General features: G+C 30.9%; 1 protein-coding gene across 1 annotated transcript in view; it reads right to left on the minus strand.

The window, feature by feature from the left end:
- LOC129233033 (ankyrin repeat and LEM domain-containing protein 2-like) overlaps positions 1 to 17226 on the minus strand; it is a 56067-nt gene that overhangs the window by 14126 nt on the left and 24715 nt on the right. Inside the window, exons 7-10 of the mRNA XM_054867114.1 lie at positions 13582 to 13648; positions 8183 to 8358; positions 3996 to 4123; positions 2923 to 3043 (exon numbers count right to left, since the gene is read on the minus strand). Of these exons, the coding sequence (XP_054723089.1) occupies positions 2923 to 3043; positions 3996 to 4123; positions 8183 to 8358; positions 13582 to 13648 (492 nt within the window). The remainder of the gene's footprint in view (positions 1 to 2922; positions 3044 to 3995; positions 4124 to 8182; positions 8359 to 13581; positions 13649 to 17226) is intronic.

The raw sequence follows: 17226 nt of genomic DNA on the forward strand, positions 1-17226 counted from the left end.
GTGAATGGCCTTTTTTTTATGCTAGAACAATTAGGAGAAAGGAAAAAAAATAAATTTTAATTGTAAAAAAGCTTAGGGGCCACTGCGGCCCCTCCCGTCTTTCTAGGTATAAGGATCAATATTTACAGTACTATGAGGCGTATGATTAAATGATTAAACAAGCATTCAAATAGTGTCATATAATGAAAAGTCAGGAAGTTACATTACGTTCCGTTAGATATTATCCGAGTTATTGAACAACAAACTACGCGAGGGGCCACACGGGCCCCTCTGTCTTTCTAGTGTTAAAACATGTATTTAAGATAAAGAACACTCTTAATCAGTGAGGAAAAATTCAACTTTTAACAATTTTTAGAAAATATAGTAAATCACAGTATACTCCCGATTATCCGTGTGCGGATTATCCGGTTTGCGGATTATCCGTGCATCATTTCGGAATCACACTTTTCTAAAGCTTCGATGATGTTATCGATAACATCATTGAGGAAGTTAAAGAAATCGAAGGTTTCGAATCGGTTGACGCTGAAAATGTCGAAGAGTGGTTTAAAAGCGACGAACGTGAATCGGGATTTTAAGGTCTAACTGACGAAACTATCATTGAACTTGTTACTGAATCAAAAGCAAGTGATGATACCGAAAACGAAGATGAAGAACATGAAGAAAGTACAATTTCACATTCTAATGCTCTACAATCTATGAAACATTCATTGGATTACATGAGTGAAAGAAGTTACGATGACGGAGAAATGATTGCAGTAAGAAAAATTCGTACGGACATACGCAACAATTTAAACAAACAAAGAAAACAAAAATGTATCACCGATTTTTTTAAGCAATAAATTTCGAAGAAAAGTTCCTGGTTTGTGTGAGTATTTAGTTTTTTCTAATTTCTCCTTAAATAGTTACCCTGCATATCCCTTAAATAATTTTTTGGATTATCCGTGTTTTTCGATTATCTGTGCTACACCGCCCGGTGATTAGCACGGATAATCGGGAGTATACTGAACTTTAGAAGATAAGAAGCGTTATAAAAATTTAATAAAATAATAGTTTAAAAAACTAAAAAAACACGCTTTCATAGCAAAATGAACTAAAAAGCGAAAAATAATCTTTGGATGATAGTAGTTGACCCATCACTTCATTTTAATGTAATACAAAAAAGCGTGGGGTGCTGTCTATTTACATTTTTGCATGGACAACAAATGGAAGAAATTCAAGACAACTGATAAGAAGCACCCCAGGCTTTTTTGTATTACATTAAAATTAAGTTGATTGGTCAACCACTATCATCCAAAGATTATTTATCAATTTTTAGTTCATTTTGCTAGGAAAACGTGTTTTTTTAGTTTTTTAAACTATTATTTTATTTTCTTCATTATAGTCTTGTTTTATGAAAAAATATCAGTGTATGTGTGCGGAAATCATATTTATATTACTTTGAAAATTTGAGATGCATTTGAATAAAAGTTTTGTTCAACAATGGTCTGATCAGCAATGAATTTCCAATGGAAGGCTCGCCTAAATTTTGGCAGGAAATGAGTTAAAAACAATTATATTTCATGTTCTAATTACCTAGGAACATTGGAACAAGTTTTGTCTGATGCAGAAAAATTAAAGGTTTTTGTAGATATATTTAAATAATTTTTGTGAGCATTTTTTAATGTATTTTTTAAATTTTTTCCCTTTTCACATTGTTGGATTTATGCCAAAATATTGATTAAAATTGGAGGAAAGTAACAATTAAAAGAGTTAATTGATTAATTTGATTATAGAACATTGCATTGTCATCGGGTCTGAGGTCGCATGCCAAATTTCAAAAGAATCCGATCGCAGGAAGTGGGCGAAATTAAAAAAAAGGGGGTGTTAAAAAAAAGGGAAAAAAATCAGATTAAGTGTACGTCTCTACTAAATCAAGCATTCAAAAGTTATAAAGTGAAAACTATTCAAGCAATAGCTTTTACGTGAAGTAATTTTTTAGAGATTCTTCTAGTGACTCAAATATGGTCCCCGCTGGTCATTATCTTCATCAAAGAAGATGAGGGTGGGGGAATGCTTGAAGAAGTAAAGAAATTGAACTGATACAGCTTCAAATATAATTTCAACTAAATAAACAATTCTACAATTAATTTTACTAGAATACAGTAAAGTATAGTTACATTTAGGCTGGAAAAAACCATTCAGGATCTTAAGTACTCAATTTTACGATATAATAAATAGTTACACCAATTTTATTCCAAAGAACAACAAATAAAATTTATTTAGCATCTGAAATAAGTTTACCCAAAGAGGACACACACACTAACTCAATCAATAAATAAATAAATAAAAGATAAAATAAAATTTAAAAAATAAATTAAAATAATAAACAATAAAAACTAGAGATGAATGAATGAAAAGTGCACAGTAATTATTTCTTAATTTTATAAGGAAATATTTTTGAATATTAACAAATCAATGATTTAAAAGTAAAATTTTGTTGTGCACTAAATATTTTTTAATATTATTTGTAGCTTTTTATGAGGATCATTCTCATAAAAAAAAAGGCTTGTGAAGCGATAAATCATGTGCTAGGAACATTTAATGTTTTGAATTATTTTCTTCAGCTTTTAATTTTTCTTAACTGAGAAAATATTCTATCAATGAAATTAATTAAAATTTGTGCAGTTTTTCAGCAGAGGTAAATAATGCAGAAAAAATATCTACTTCGTTGCATAAAATAACTAGTAAACTTTAATAAACGCAATTAAGCATTTTTATTTAAGCTAAAAACAATTATAAATTGTAGAATACAGGATACATACATTAAATTCAAAGTATCAAATGCTCAAATTGCAACATTTTTCGGACACTGGGGGACCAGATGTTGAAAAGTATCAGAGTCATTTCGTGGAAGAAATTTCTAGGAAAAGGGGGAAAACTTACCGAAAACTTTTTTACGTATGATTCCAGCATACACAAGCCTCTTTCACTGGTTAAATCGACCCAGGCATCCAAAGCTGGCCAATACTCTTCCCAATCGACATTCAGTTCGGCAGCTAATTTCCTAAAAGATAAATGTATATCTTGCATACATGTACAATCAAAGCATTTAGTATCGAACACCAGCAAATTGCTAAAAACTTTACAGGAGAAAAAAAAAACATGTCAAGCTCCACCTATTAGTTATTTTTCTCACTTTTATGCCATGTTCAATCACAGTGTAGTCCACCTTCCCAAAGTTAAATGGTGTTACCCCCCCCCCCCCCACTTTTCTCAACCCTCTTTCTGTTTTTTTATTTTACAGCTCTCTTTTATATTTTACTTTTTTTTTTTTTAAATAAATATTATTTTTTTATTTTTAATAATTACTATTTCATTAGAAAAATTCTTTGCTACACCAATGACATACATACACACACACAAACTAAGTAAATGAAATAAAATATAAACAGAATAAAATAAAATAAAAGTATCAATAAATAAATTTTAAAAATCCCCCTCAAAAATTTTGATGGTGCAACTTGAGCCATAATCCCCTCCCCCCCCCCATGCAATCAAAACCGAGTTGATTTAGCAATTTCCTTCAACAATGTTGTAGGTAACAATGGAATGAATACATTTGTGTTTGAAAAGTACAATCATATAAAACGGATATATAATACAAATAGATAAAACAAATGATATGTTCCGGGGGGGGGGGGGCACCCCTGATTGCCCAAATGACCAGCCTGGTCATGAGAAACCTCCTACAGCCCTTAGTGCAAAAGAGATGAGTTTATGGATGAAAAGACATCCCAGCTTCTGTCGGATGTATTTTCATTCATAGCTCACTTCTTTCGCATTGAAAAAAAAGTTCCCTCTAACAACAAAACAATTGTATGCAGTTCTCTGCAAAATTTGCCGAATTAACACCACAATATTTTCTTTTACTTTTCTGCACAATTGCATTTTTTTTATTTCTTAGCTATAGTATATCTACACAGATTAATGAAAAGAGAAATTATCGTCAAACTTACCTCCCGACTCGTTCCAAGCCTTTCTCCAGGTCGGTGAATCGAACGTCATTTTGGCACAGTTCCGGCGAAGAAAAAATGGGTGAAGCGGGAGAAGTCGGATGTTTCCACAGACGATAAAAATTTTTAGCCTGTGGAAAAGAAGTTTTACTTCGATGATGCATAAATAACTGTTTACATTTCAATATTTTCTTGTATTATCTTTTCAACAGTAAACTCAAAAAAAAAAAAAAAAAAAAATCCTCTAATCAAAAATAAAAGTTTCTAAAATCTATTTATATCTACACAAAAATGGTTGAAAGTTTATTGAGTTGGTTTCAATTGGGTTCCATTATGGTTGTAATTAAAAAAAATCACATGAATAAAAAACCGTAACTTTTGCTTTGTTTTTTGATTTATGTAGCAATGTATGTTCAATTTTCTATGTCTGAGTGGAAAACATGCCTTAAATGTAGTCAATTCATTTTCTTCGACTGTATGCAATATTTAAAGAAAACAAGCTGATTTGTACATCACATGACTTCCTTTTACTCCAATTTAATGTCATTTCCCCATTATTGGCAATTTTAATGTCATTCAATAGTTTGCTCTCTAAGTATCACCAACAGGAGCCAAATTGAAACCAAATTTTAAATTAAAAAAAAAACATTGCCACATTTGTCGCACCACCACTTGAGTTTACATTGAAATTAACAATGGTTTCCCCCCAAAAAGGGACAAAAGACCCCCTTAGGAACATCGGAACGCAACTAAAAGGGAAGATGCACAACTAGGCCCCACTAGGCATCTTCGTACCAAATTTCAACTTTCTAGGACTAACGTTTTTGAGTTATGCGAAATACATACACACATACATAAGTACATACAGACATCACGAGAAAATTTGTTGTAATTAACTCAAGGGTCGTCAAAATGGATATTTCGAGTGTCATTCGGAGGTGAGAAAAATGGAAATTAAGGCTGATTTTTGAGTGAAAATTTTTTTGCGAATACAATACTTCCTTTTTTGTAAAAGGAAGTAAAAAGAATACCATTTCAGAATTAAGATTGAAACGTAAAACTGAAATTTTTTATCCTACACTTTCGCCAAATATTTATTCCATTTTCATGATCTGCAACATTTTTCTCCTGCTGTGTGGAGATTGCTGTAAACAGAACTACAAAGTTTTTTATAGTTCATTCATAGGGAATGTCTTAGCGTGATCTCAGTGTTATATTAAGAATGAAAATGTGGTAGCTTGAATCCATTTCCACTATCATATATACACTAATAAAAATTGTGTGGTCATATATAAAAGAAATTCTTTGCTAACATCGCTACTTGGCTAAGTAAAAAGGTTCGAAATGAATATATTGTACTGCACTAAGAAAAAGGAAATTTGAAATTGATTGAGAGTTAAAAGTTTGAAGATAAATGTAATTTAAAAAAAAAAAAACGATTTGTATCACAAATGCATCAATACAATGTTCCAAACTGCACACCCTGTTCAAGAGAATGGTCGCTCATTTTTTAGGTTGAATGAACAGATACGTTCACTTAAAGGATTTGTTTTTTTTTGAACCGTTTGTTCATGAAAGACACATCTCTAATTGTAATAGTTTACTGTTGAATGTTACATTAAACTTTTTAAATTAGAAAATAAATGCAAGAGTTTAGGCACTACTGAGTTGAAACAGATATTGTACCAGTCACCAATCCCAAATTCAGCCCCTCTATCTCTGTAACTAGTACAGCTCACTGGGCAAAGTATGAAACATAGTACACTAAAGCAATAGAATACACAAACATGCATTTTCCAGTCTCCTTCTGTAACGAGCACCCCCATAATCTGAACACTTTTGTTCAGTCCCATAAATGTCCAGAATAGCACCATATACTGTACAACCGTTTTTTCCCCATTACAAAAGAAAAAGAATAGAAGTAGTGTGTTTTTTCTTTCTTGTGTTAAAGAGATCAACAGTATGCAGTAGAAGTAAGAGAAAAGCAAGCAATGACAAAAGAACTTCCAAAATACTGAATTTCAGGAGTAGATAATAAGCCAAATATGACACACTAGCTGCATTGCCCGGTCTACCTTGAAAATAAAAATTGTGTCAAGTGACGTATATTCAACAATGAGGCTTAAATAAAAGAAAATAAAATCATGCAAAATTTCCCTCCCAAACAATGACAACAGATATTAAAATACTTTTCCGAAATTAAATCGGGAAAGATGGATTTAGAAAGCGTATCCATGGAAACACAAAATAAAATATGTATAAGAATTAAAATGCGAAAGAAAATGGTAAACCAAAATTGAATGGAAATGAGGTTTTTTGAACTTCATTCAATTCGCTTGTAACTTTTTTTCTAATGGAGATACAGGGTTAAACTTTCGACCATAGGTCGAGTTAGATCTGGAGTAAAAAAAGCAGCTCTTTCCAATGGTGTCAAAAAGAAAACTGTGGGACAATTCTTTTACTTTTTATTGATAGATTTAATGAAGAAAGTAGTGTCTAAATTTCAGCTAAGCCTAAACAAATTCGAGCTAAAAACGTAAATAACTCCCACCGCAATTAAGTTAGAGTGTTGGAACATTGTATAGAATGCGGAAAATTCTTACCTTTCCAACAATGTACTATTTGCGAGTAATTTTTCACCCCCCTCTATAATTGGAAATTTATGTGAAAATTGGGCCTAAACTGGACTAAAATAAGAACTATTCATCGAATTGTTTTCGAACTGGTCTGCAAACCTTCTCAGGACTTAAAGGAACAAGCTGTGAAAATTTCAGCGAAATCGGCCGGGTAGTTCTCGGGTTTTGAGAGTTCAAGCACACAGACGCTTTTTGGACACTTCGTTTTATACTATGTAGAGATGCGAGTCACAAAAATTTATCTCAAGAAATATGTTACAAAAACATGAGAACCATGAGATAAATAAATACCTTTGTGCTGAATAGTAAAGTCAGACCAAACAACGTAAGTAGAAGCACAAATTTGTAAATTACAGTAATTACTGTAATTTACAAATTTGTGCTTCTACTTACGTTGTTTGGTCTGACTTTATGAGAACCATGATTTTTACATTTTTGATGCAGGATGTAGCAAGGAGCTGAATTCGGTATCGTTTTGGCCTTTCCCCCAGACTCTCACATTTGTTAAACATTTTAAATTCAAGGTGTGCAATAGGGTGGTTCAAAAAAATCTTTTTTTTTTTTTCAGCAGGAGTCCAGGGCACCCCCTTATTTTTTTAGACTAACTAATAGTATTATGCTGTAAAAGTTTTAGCTTCTTACTCAAAGCTTAAGAGGGTGCTCAATGACCCCCTCCATTTAACATTAGCCGTAGCATAGAAAATGCCACACCTTTAAAAACGTTTACAGAGCCATATACAGGGGGGGGGGGGGGTCTTAGGGTTCAATCCCCCCCCCCCAAAAAAGTTAGGTTTGACATTTAAATGTTCGTTTATATTTAAAAATTTCCAAAAAATATTGTTCCAAAACTCAAATTTCTTTCATATGTATATGGTTGTGTTTTATAAAAGCGTTTTATGCAATTAACATATCTTTCGTATGTTAATTGCATAAAACGCTTTTATAAAAGACGACCCCATGACTTGAACATTAGCACAACTTTCTTTATAGCTCATAAGCTCTGCATGAAAGTTTTTAAACCCTCCCTGAAATTATTTTCTGGTTACGGCCTCGATTTCCCCTGCAGTTTTTTTTGGTAAAAAATTATTTTATTGCAATGCATATGCATATTATTTGTGTATATTATGATATGTAGCATTGTTTTTTCAGTTCAATGTATTTTTTTAACCCCCTCCCCCCATACGTATGAAGTTTGGGGGAGGGGGTTGAGCACCCTCTTTCAGTTGAAATAGGAAGCTAAAATTCTTCCAGTATTTTAGCTTCCACACGCCTAAAAATATTGAGGGGGTGTCCTGTTATCTAGGAGAAACCTTTTTTTTAGATGTATTTTTGAACCACCCAAGTGTACGACTACAGTTTTTCAAATTTTCAAGTTTTTCGAGCTCTTGAACGAAATGAATTTTTTCAAGTACTCTTTTTTTTTTCCAGGAACGAATCATGCAGCTTTTCGGAAGTCGATAAAGTCGAGCCTTGAATTGGGCAGCTTTTTTAGCCTATACGAAAATTCAGCACTGCTCATAATACACAGAAATGATTCTATAACGAGTAACTTACCGAGGAGGGTGTCATGGGTCCAGCGTACGCTTTGATGGAATATTCTGGGTCGTGAACATCGGATTTCGAAAAGCGAGGCGATCTCGCTTGCTTGACGCTTTCCGAAGTACAGGGCTTGCCGATGATGGGCTGCACTACATTAGTCTCATTTCGTAGCACCGGGATATAGTACTCACCTGCAGAAATATGCCGGTTAAAGAACCCTATTACATTGATACTATATAGTGAATCAAAAAAATACTTTCCAAGAAAATGATATACAGTTGATTTCTCTCAATACGATCACGTTTAATACGAAATCACGGCTAAAACGAACACCTTGTTCGTGAAGTTTGGCTTGATATCTAATTACATGGAAAATTTCACGCATAATACATACAATAAATTGAAAAGTCTCGGCTTGGACGAACAAAAATTTCTGACAACTTTACTTGAAATGTTCAGGGCTGAATACTGTAATTTTCTTTTTCAGAAATTATTCATCTTTTATTTGTTACGTAGTAGGTTGAAGTCCTACTGCGTACCGAGAAGAAAATATTAAATATTTTGCATCTTTACTAACAATAAAGCAGAAAGTCTCTCTGTCCGGAGGATGTCTGTGACGTGCATAGCGCCTAAACCGCTTGACCGATTTTCATGAAATTTGGCACAAAGTTAGTTTGTAGCATGGGGGTGTGTACCTCGAAGCGATGTTTTGAAAATTCGATGTGGTTCTTCTTCCAATCCAATTTTAAGAACAAAAATATCATAAAATGGACGAGTAAATTACGAAATTATCATGACGTGGATTCGTAACATGGGCACAAGCTAATTGGCGAGAAAATTCCCCATACATTATTTGTAAATATACAGGCGAACCAAAAGACCTTTTGATTTTTCTATTACGGGCAAAGCCGTGCGGGTGCCACTAGTATAAAATAAAGCCGGTACACTTACATACAGGGGTGATTGTGAGTTCATCAAAAAATACCTAAAAGTTTCAAAGTCAGACCGGGGGGGGGGATATCTTTGACCCCTATTACTTAAGTGCACCTTTGCCTTAGTATTAAATAGTTCCGAGTCAAAATATTGTGTGTACATTTGATTAAATTTTTATTGGGTTACAAAGTTACTTTTGAGCTGGTGTTATACAAAATTATCTTGACATTTGTCCATCTTAAGGGATAGGTGTCCATCTTAAGGCTCTTGCAGGTATATTTGATGAGTATTATATAATTTTTAAAAAATTGCAGAGGTAGGGAGATAAAAGCATAACGAAAAAAGAACATAATTCCGGTATTTTCGGACATAAAAATACCGGAAATACGTCCAAAAATACCGGAACACAATCACCCCTGTATATACCCGTAAACATTTTAATTTACTCGGAGATAAAGCTGTTCATCTTTCATTGTCTATTACAATCTATTCCGCAATTGCCGATTATCATCTCCCTTTTTCAATATTTTCTAAAAACATTCATTTATAAAAAATAAGTGATTTTTTCTTCTGAATGTACTAACGGATTACAATATGTATTTGTAGTAATATCTTCTAAATATATAGATAAGCTTTTCTTCGTTTTTTTCACAGTATCACTCATTTACGGTTGTTACAAATAAATTCGTGAATTTTTGACATTTCGTATTAAAGCAAGTTCAACTGTACTTCCATCAATATTTTAAAGATTGCATAACAAATTAATTACTAACAAAAAGTTCTGCATTTAACATTTTGCTAATGAGTGTGAGTAAAACAAAACAGGATTACGTAAGGTAAATTCTGTACCTCAGAACCAGAATAGGGTAAGTCTGAAAATGGCGATTTTAAGTTTACTATTGCATCACATGCAGAATCTTATTCCCCTTCGAGCCATAACAAAGTAATCCTACAAAAACATTCCTTTACAATTATTTACCAGTATTATAGGAGTGTGATTCAGATCTTTTGTATGTTTTTGTGCTCTCCTGAAAAGTAGTGATAGTGTGACTTACATTAGCCTGGCCTTGAAGTACAGAATTGATGTAATTACTATCGGCAGAAAATGTATCACTTCAATAGAATGTGCTGCTGTTTCAGTTAAAATATACTATTATTAAACTGATTTTACGCTGTGAATAAATCTAAATGTTAAGATTGGATTGCCCCTAATCAGGAAATTTCTTTTCAACTTGTACTAAAAACGAAGCTAAATCACATCCATTAACAATTAGCATAAAAAAGGTCAAACCTGCCAAACACTTTTCAAAAAAATGCAGAAGAAATCGATAAAAATGCAGCAAATTTTACGACACATTATTCTGCAATATTAAAATTTCTAAATTAGAAATTCTAAATTAAAAAACCGGATTAGAAATTTTAATTTCTAAAAGCTGTATAAAAAGGTCCTTTGCATATTCACTACCATAATATCGTCATGGAGAAGAAGATCACTTTAAAAACCAATGAGCCCTGATTAATTATAAAGCAACATTTTCCTCCTTTACCTAAAATAAGCATTTCTCTATTACGTCTAAATATAAATCGTCCATAATTACCGTATACACTCACGTACAAGTCGATCTCAAGTATAAGGGGCATTCCACGGTATTTTTAAAACTATGTAGAGTCCGTAACGTGACCTTTTTTTGCCATAACTTTTTAATTTACCGTTTGATTTGCAAATTATTTTTATTTGAGCTGGCGTGTTGGTAGGAAAAGATCAAAATAAAATAATATGCTAATCAAACAGTAAACTAAAAAGTTATGGCAAAAAAGGTCACGTTACGAACTCTACATAAATGTCAAAAATACCTTGGACTGCCCCATAAGTCAACCCCCCCCCCCCCCCCCCACCTTCAGAGAAAAAAATCAGAAAAAATTTGAAACCCGAGTATAAGTTGACCCCCAACTTCCAAAAGAAAATGGCAAAATATTTTCAAATAAGTTCAAACGTAAAAAACACATTTATTTACAAAATAAAAAACAGCAAAATATAAAAATCTATCAATCCTTCAAACTCGGATTTCGAGTCGGATGCGCAGTAAAGTTCGTGGAGATCCTAATCCGTCATATAGTATGTGTCATCATCATCATAAACATCTAATCGATAAACATCATAAACATCCTCGGAATCTAACTTTGTGTCGCAAAGTGTTTCCACTAACAAAGCAAAAAAAAGTATTGTTCACATATTTGAAATTACAGAGGGCATGATTGTTCACAAAATATTTTTTGATACGTTGATTGAAAATAAATATTTAAAAAATAATGAAAGAAAAATGTCTAAAATTTTCATACCTCTGTGTGGATAGTTTTCCGCATCAACAAACGTGTTTTCGTATTTTCAATTACGATTTCTCTTAATTGTTGATTTTATTCTTAATGAAAATAAAATTTTTTTCTTGTTTTGTGGAATTTTTTTAAGCTTGTTATATTATTATTTTTTATTAAATCCGTTTAATTTGTCACACAATCAACTTTGCGACTCATACCTGTAACTGCACGTCACCGTTTCGCGTTGTGTTTTGATCACAAAAAATTTTCGAACATTTTTATTCGCGCATAAGTCGATCCCCCCCATCTCGAGCCTCTTTTTTTGGACAAAATTTCTCGACTTATACGCGAGTATATACGGTAAGTCACTAACACTTTCTTAAGATTATTTCTTTTTAAAAACAAAGAAAGACTTGATTGGTGAGGAGCTCACTATGTCACAGAGAAGCTTACTCCAAAGGCAACATTATGTGGCTGTCATAACAGCATCGCAGGGTTGATAAAAAATCACGATTTTTTTTTTTTAAATTAAAAAAAAAATCGTGATTTTTATTTTAAATTAAAAAAAATCACGATATTTTTTTTTAATTAAAAAAAAATCGGATTTTTTTAAATTTAAATCAGATAGTTTTGATTCAAATTGGATTTTTTTGATTTAAACAGATTTTTTTTAGTTTAAAATTAATTATGTTTAATACTAATAAATTAAATTCTTCAAGTTACATGTCTAAATCAGATTCTTTTTTTATATATAAACTGAAAAATACATAAAACTAAAACTATAAAAAATAGTTAATAAATTAGTAGAAAATAATTGCTTACAATGTACGGATTTTTCCTTCTTTTAATTATCTATATCATATAAAGAATGCTTCATGTTAATTTAGATGTTTTACTCCTTCAACCACAGAAGTGTTAGAGAGATGAAGTAGACTAAGGGATAACCACAATAATTTTTATTTTTCATGAAAATTTTACAACTCTTTCTCTATTCAGGAGTTTAATTAAATGATTTGCGAATGAAAACAAGTTGGGCTGCTTTTTCATATCCAAGCCTGTTGCGAAGTTTCGACTGTACTAATCCATACGTAGAGAAAATATTCTCTATCAAAGCAGTTGATGCTTTATCAAAGCTCTATCAAATGCTCTATCAAAGCAGGTGCATTGAGACCAAGAGTTTGACAAAAACTTGCTTCAATATAAAATCCCATATCCAGATGAATTTATTTCCCAGACATCTTTTAACAACCAAATTAAAAATATTGGCCTTTTCTATTTAAAAAAATTACAAATTAAATTTAAAAATAATGTAGAATTATATTAACTGTAGAAATAAAGAATAAAAATAACACAGAACATTGAATTATTTTCTCCAAATAATGCTTTCTATTAATTTTTACTTAATTCTTTTGTAAGAAACCATAAAATAACATCCATGATTTAAAGAAAAAAAAACATCTTGCCTTTTAAACCTTTAATGCAATTCACCAAGGACAAAAATCAGACTCCCCCCCCCCCTCGAATTCATTCTTGTCCTATTAATATGCATATTTTATTTTTTAACACTGTTTTGACCTACTGAATGTTGAAGAGGATTAATGAATCCTTTAATAGCTTAACTCTTAACAGATGAATCCCTCCTAATAACAAACACAAACGTCTTAGTTCATATATCATTTGCAATTTTTCTTTTCAATTTTATTGACATCATGATTTTTTATTTTTCTTTGTCTTCAATTTACTTCATTTAATAACTATATGAACCGTTCTATTTTCTTTTGGTAAGGTTGTTTATAATTAATATTTGCTTTTTTATTTGTTTTTTTCTATTAAAAAAAAAACTCTGAACTTTATACACATTAAGTTCATTCTTTTGAACTTAAAAATTCATTTTTTAAAACTCATGATTTAAATCAATGATTTTTTTTTAAAAAAAAATCCACTGATTTAAATCAGCTTGATTTAAATCGCTCAACCCTGCAGCATCGCTTTAAAATGGGAATGAACAGTTGTTTTTAAAACCACTTGAATTTCGCAATGTATTTATTCTAGAGTGGTAGGAAATATGCAGAAGAATTAGCAAAAATGTGCAAAGTTTCAGCAAAATGCACAAAAGTTAGCAACAATTGTCAATAAATCATTTTCAATTTATTTTTAATTCATACCTTCAAAAGCTTTCTCTAATTTTTCTTTCAATTCTGTGCAGTCAGAGGAACACCTGGTACATATTAACTGAAATAAAACAAAAAATAGGTTTCTTTACATAAATCCAGCCACACGAAAAAAAAAAAAAACGAAACTGAAAATATAATAAAAGAATACAGCCTAAGATAATGTTTCCTTGAAACAATTTAGTTTGGTTAGATTGCCAGTAAATATGAAATAAATCATTGAAAGATAGTCTAATTAAATGAGACCTGTTACTACATAGCAAAACTTGTTCTTAAATATGGAGAAAAAAAAAGGAAGCTTGGAAATGAAATATTGGGTAAAATTCGTTTCTAGAAAAATATTCAAAGCTTGTTCATATAAATTAAAAGAAAAAATCAAAAACAATATTTAAAAGAATGTTTATGAAATGAATTATTTGAATAATAAAAATTTACATTAATTTTTTCAATAAATAACAAAAAACAAAGCTTTTCCTTTTTTGATCAAATGAAAACTGAGTATTTCCTCAAAATGCATTGGGGCTGCACAGAAACAAAGACGCGTGTTTCAACATCTCATAATTCTTGCTTTAAAATGTTTTTTTTTTTTTTAAATTATTTAAAACTTATTTAAAACAATTTATACCTTTATTTGAGAGCCATTTTATTTTTCGACATATTTGTAGGATATTTAGACTTTTTTCAATGCTTATACTCAGATAAAAAGAAAGAAAAAAAAAATCTTTTACATAAAAGTATGCTTCAAAAAATAGGCAACTGTGTGATTTTATGTGTGTGTGCTTTTTTTCCCTTAAAATATGAATGTTCCTATGGCAAATTAAATCAACTTATGTGTCAACAAAAATAATACCACAATAGACTTGATGCTAAATTTGACATGATAATTCAACTTTCATTCAGAAAAACAAAGTATCTCTCTTATAATAAAATTCGTACCTCTCATCTTGTTAAAACAGAGGTAGAAGTGATCAACTTGTCACATATAGGACATTTTCCACAAAAAATATAGGACAAATATAGGACACATTATATGAATAGTTTCGCTATGCAAAAAGAAATAATACGTATATATTATTTATTTATTATTATCAATGATTTTGCTTAAAAAAAACCTCAAACAAAATTATAACTTACACCTGAAATGACTTTCCTGTAGTTGAAAGAATAATTTTTGATAAAAGTGTACTTTATAGACAAAAAAAAAAAAAGAACTAAGTGAAATTTATTGATAATAAACACAGCAACTCACAATTTTTGCAGGGATAGAAGTGTCACAAACATAGCTTATATAGATAAATAAAAACCGTCTTTGTGTTGAGAACTACCAGGAAATAACCAATGCTTTGTAGCACAAATATAAGGATATTTTGTGCTATAAAATTAAACAAAAAGAAAACATCGCAAAAAGACTATTAGAACATTCCGACCAGAAAATGCACTGAACACAAAAATATAACCGCAAAAACAAAAACCCCCACGCTGGAAAACAAAACAAACGGCTGTCCCCCCCCCCCCCCCCCGCAAACGCGAAATTCTAAAACCTTCCTCGGCTAGAATTGACCGAGCTCGCGGCGTAATTCACGTACGACTTCAGAATTGTTCTCGAAACTCCACCCACTACAGTGACGTCATATTGCTGTAGCCAATGAGAGAAGATGCCTGTTGCAGAATTAAGTCAGTTGCGTCTTTTAATTTGAAATTCGTTTGCACACATACTTTTCACGAAAAATCCGAAGTCAGATAGTTTATTTACTGTCATTTTAAAGAAATAAATTGGATAAAAAACAGGAATATAGGACGTTTTCCAAAAATATAGGACGATTTTGATGCTTTTTTTGAAAATATAGGATAGATAGGACCACTTCGACCCCTGGTTAAAATTTTGTCTGATTTGCTTGATTTCATATTTCAAGAATTGTTGTGTTACTTTTTCAAGACAAAAATATTCATTTGAAGGGAGGGGGGGGGGGGCACATCGCTCTCTCAAGTAGCAATATTTATCTACCATTCTACATTATGTTAAATTATACTAGAAATATTTCTGTACAGCGATTAAAATAATTGAAAAAAAAAAATCAGACAAGGGTTCAGCATTTAACTTTTTGACCCAAGACACTCTTAAAAAGCACAGAACTTCGTTGAAAACTTTTAAATTCAGTGATTTAAACAAAAATAAAGATATTTTATTTATTTACCACTTAACAAAGCGTACTAAACATCAAAAATTCAAAAAATCGGAATCCCATAGCGGATGCAAAGAGATCGCAATTCTCAAAGTGAAGGCATCAAAGGTATAAAAAACGGCTTGTAAAAGAAATACTTTTGATAAAATTATTTTTAAATTGCATTTTAGAGTCCTATGATAAACATATCATTAATATCTGTGGACACAGTTAAAGCAAAAATAAATTAAACCATTGATTCAGCATTTTAATTTTTGACTCATAACAGAAAATGGAATTTTGCTTTAAAAACTTGAAATGATTGTTCCAACAAAAATACAGACTTTTCATATATTTGCATCCTAATAAAGCGAAGTTAGCTTGAAAAAAGAACAAACTATGATTCTCATATCGGATGTTAAAAGATTGTACTTTTCAAAAAGCTACATCTAAATTACACATCTAAACATCAATTACATCTAAAGAAAAAAAAAACGGCAAGTAAAAGAAATATTTTTGATAAAATTATTTTAAAATTACATTTTAGAGTCCTATGATAAACATATCATTAATATCTGTGGACACAGTTGACCCAAAAAATAAAATAAACCATCTATTCAGCATTTTAATTTTTGACTCATAACAGAAAATGGAATTTTGCTTTAAAAACTTGAAATGATTGTTCCAACAAAAATACAGACTTTTCATATATTTGCATCCTAATAAAGCGAAGTTAGCTTGAAAAAAGAACAAACTATGATTCTCATATCGGATGTTAAAAGATTGTACTTTTCAAAAAGCTACATCTAAATTACACATCTAAACATCAATTACATCTAAAGAAAAAAAAAACGGCAAGTAAAAGAAATATTTTTGATAAAATTATTTTAAAATTACATTTTAGAGTCCTATGATAAACATATCATTAATATCTGTGGACACAGTTGACCCAAAAAATAAAATAAACCATCTATTCAGCATTTTAATTTTTGACTCATAACAGAAAATGGAATTTTGCTTTAAAAACTTGAAATGAGAGTTCTAACAGAAATAAAGAGACTTTTCATTAATTTGAATCCTAACAAAGCGAAGTTAGCTTGAAAAATGAACAAAATATGATTCTCATATCGGATGTTAAAAGATTGTACTTTTCAAAATGCTACATCTATATTATACATCTGAACGTCAATTACATCTAAAGAAAAAAAAACGGCAAGTAAAAGAAATATTTTTGATAAAATTATTTTAAAATTACATTTTAGAGTCCTATGATAAACATATCATTAATATCTGTGGACACAGTTGAAGCAAAATAAATAAATAAACCATCTATTCAGCATTTTAATTTTTGACTCATAACAGAAAACGGAATTTTGCTTTAAAAACTTGAAATAAGAGTTCTAACAGAAATAAAGAGACTTTTCATTAATTTGAATCCTAATAAAGCGAAGTTAGCTTGAAAAAAGAACAAAATATA

The sequence above is a fragment of the Uloborus diversus genome, unplaced genomic scaffold (assembly GCF_026930045.1).
Source record: "Uloborus diversus isolate 005 unplaced genomic scaffold, Udiv.v.3.1 scaffold_15, whole genome shotgun sequence".
Taxonomy (NCBI): domain Eukaryota; kingdom Metazoa; phylum Arthropoda; class Arachnida; order Araneae; family Uloboridae; genus Uloborus; species Uloborus diversus.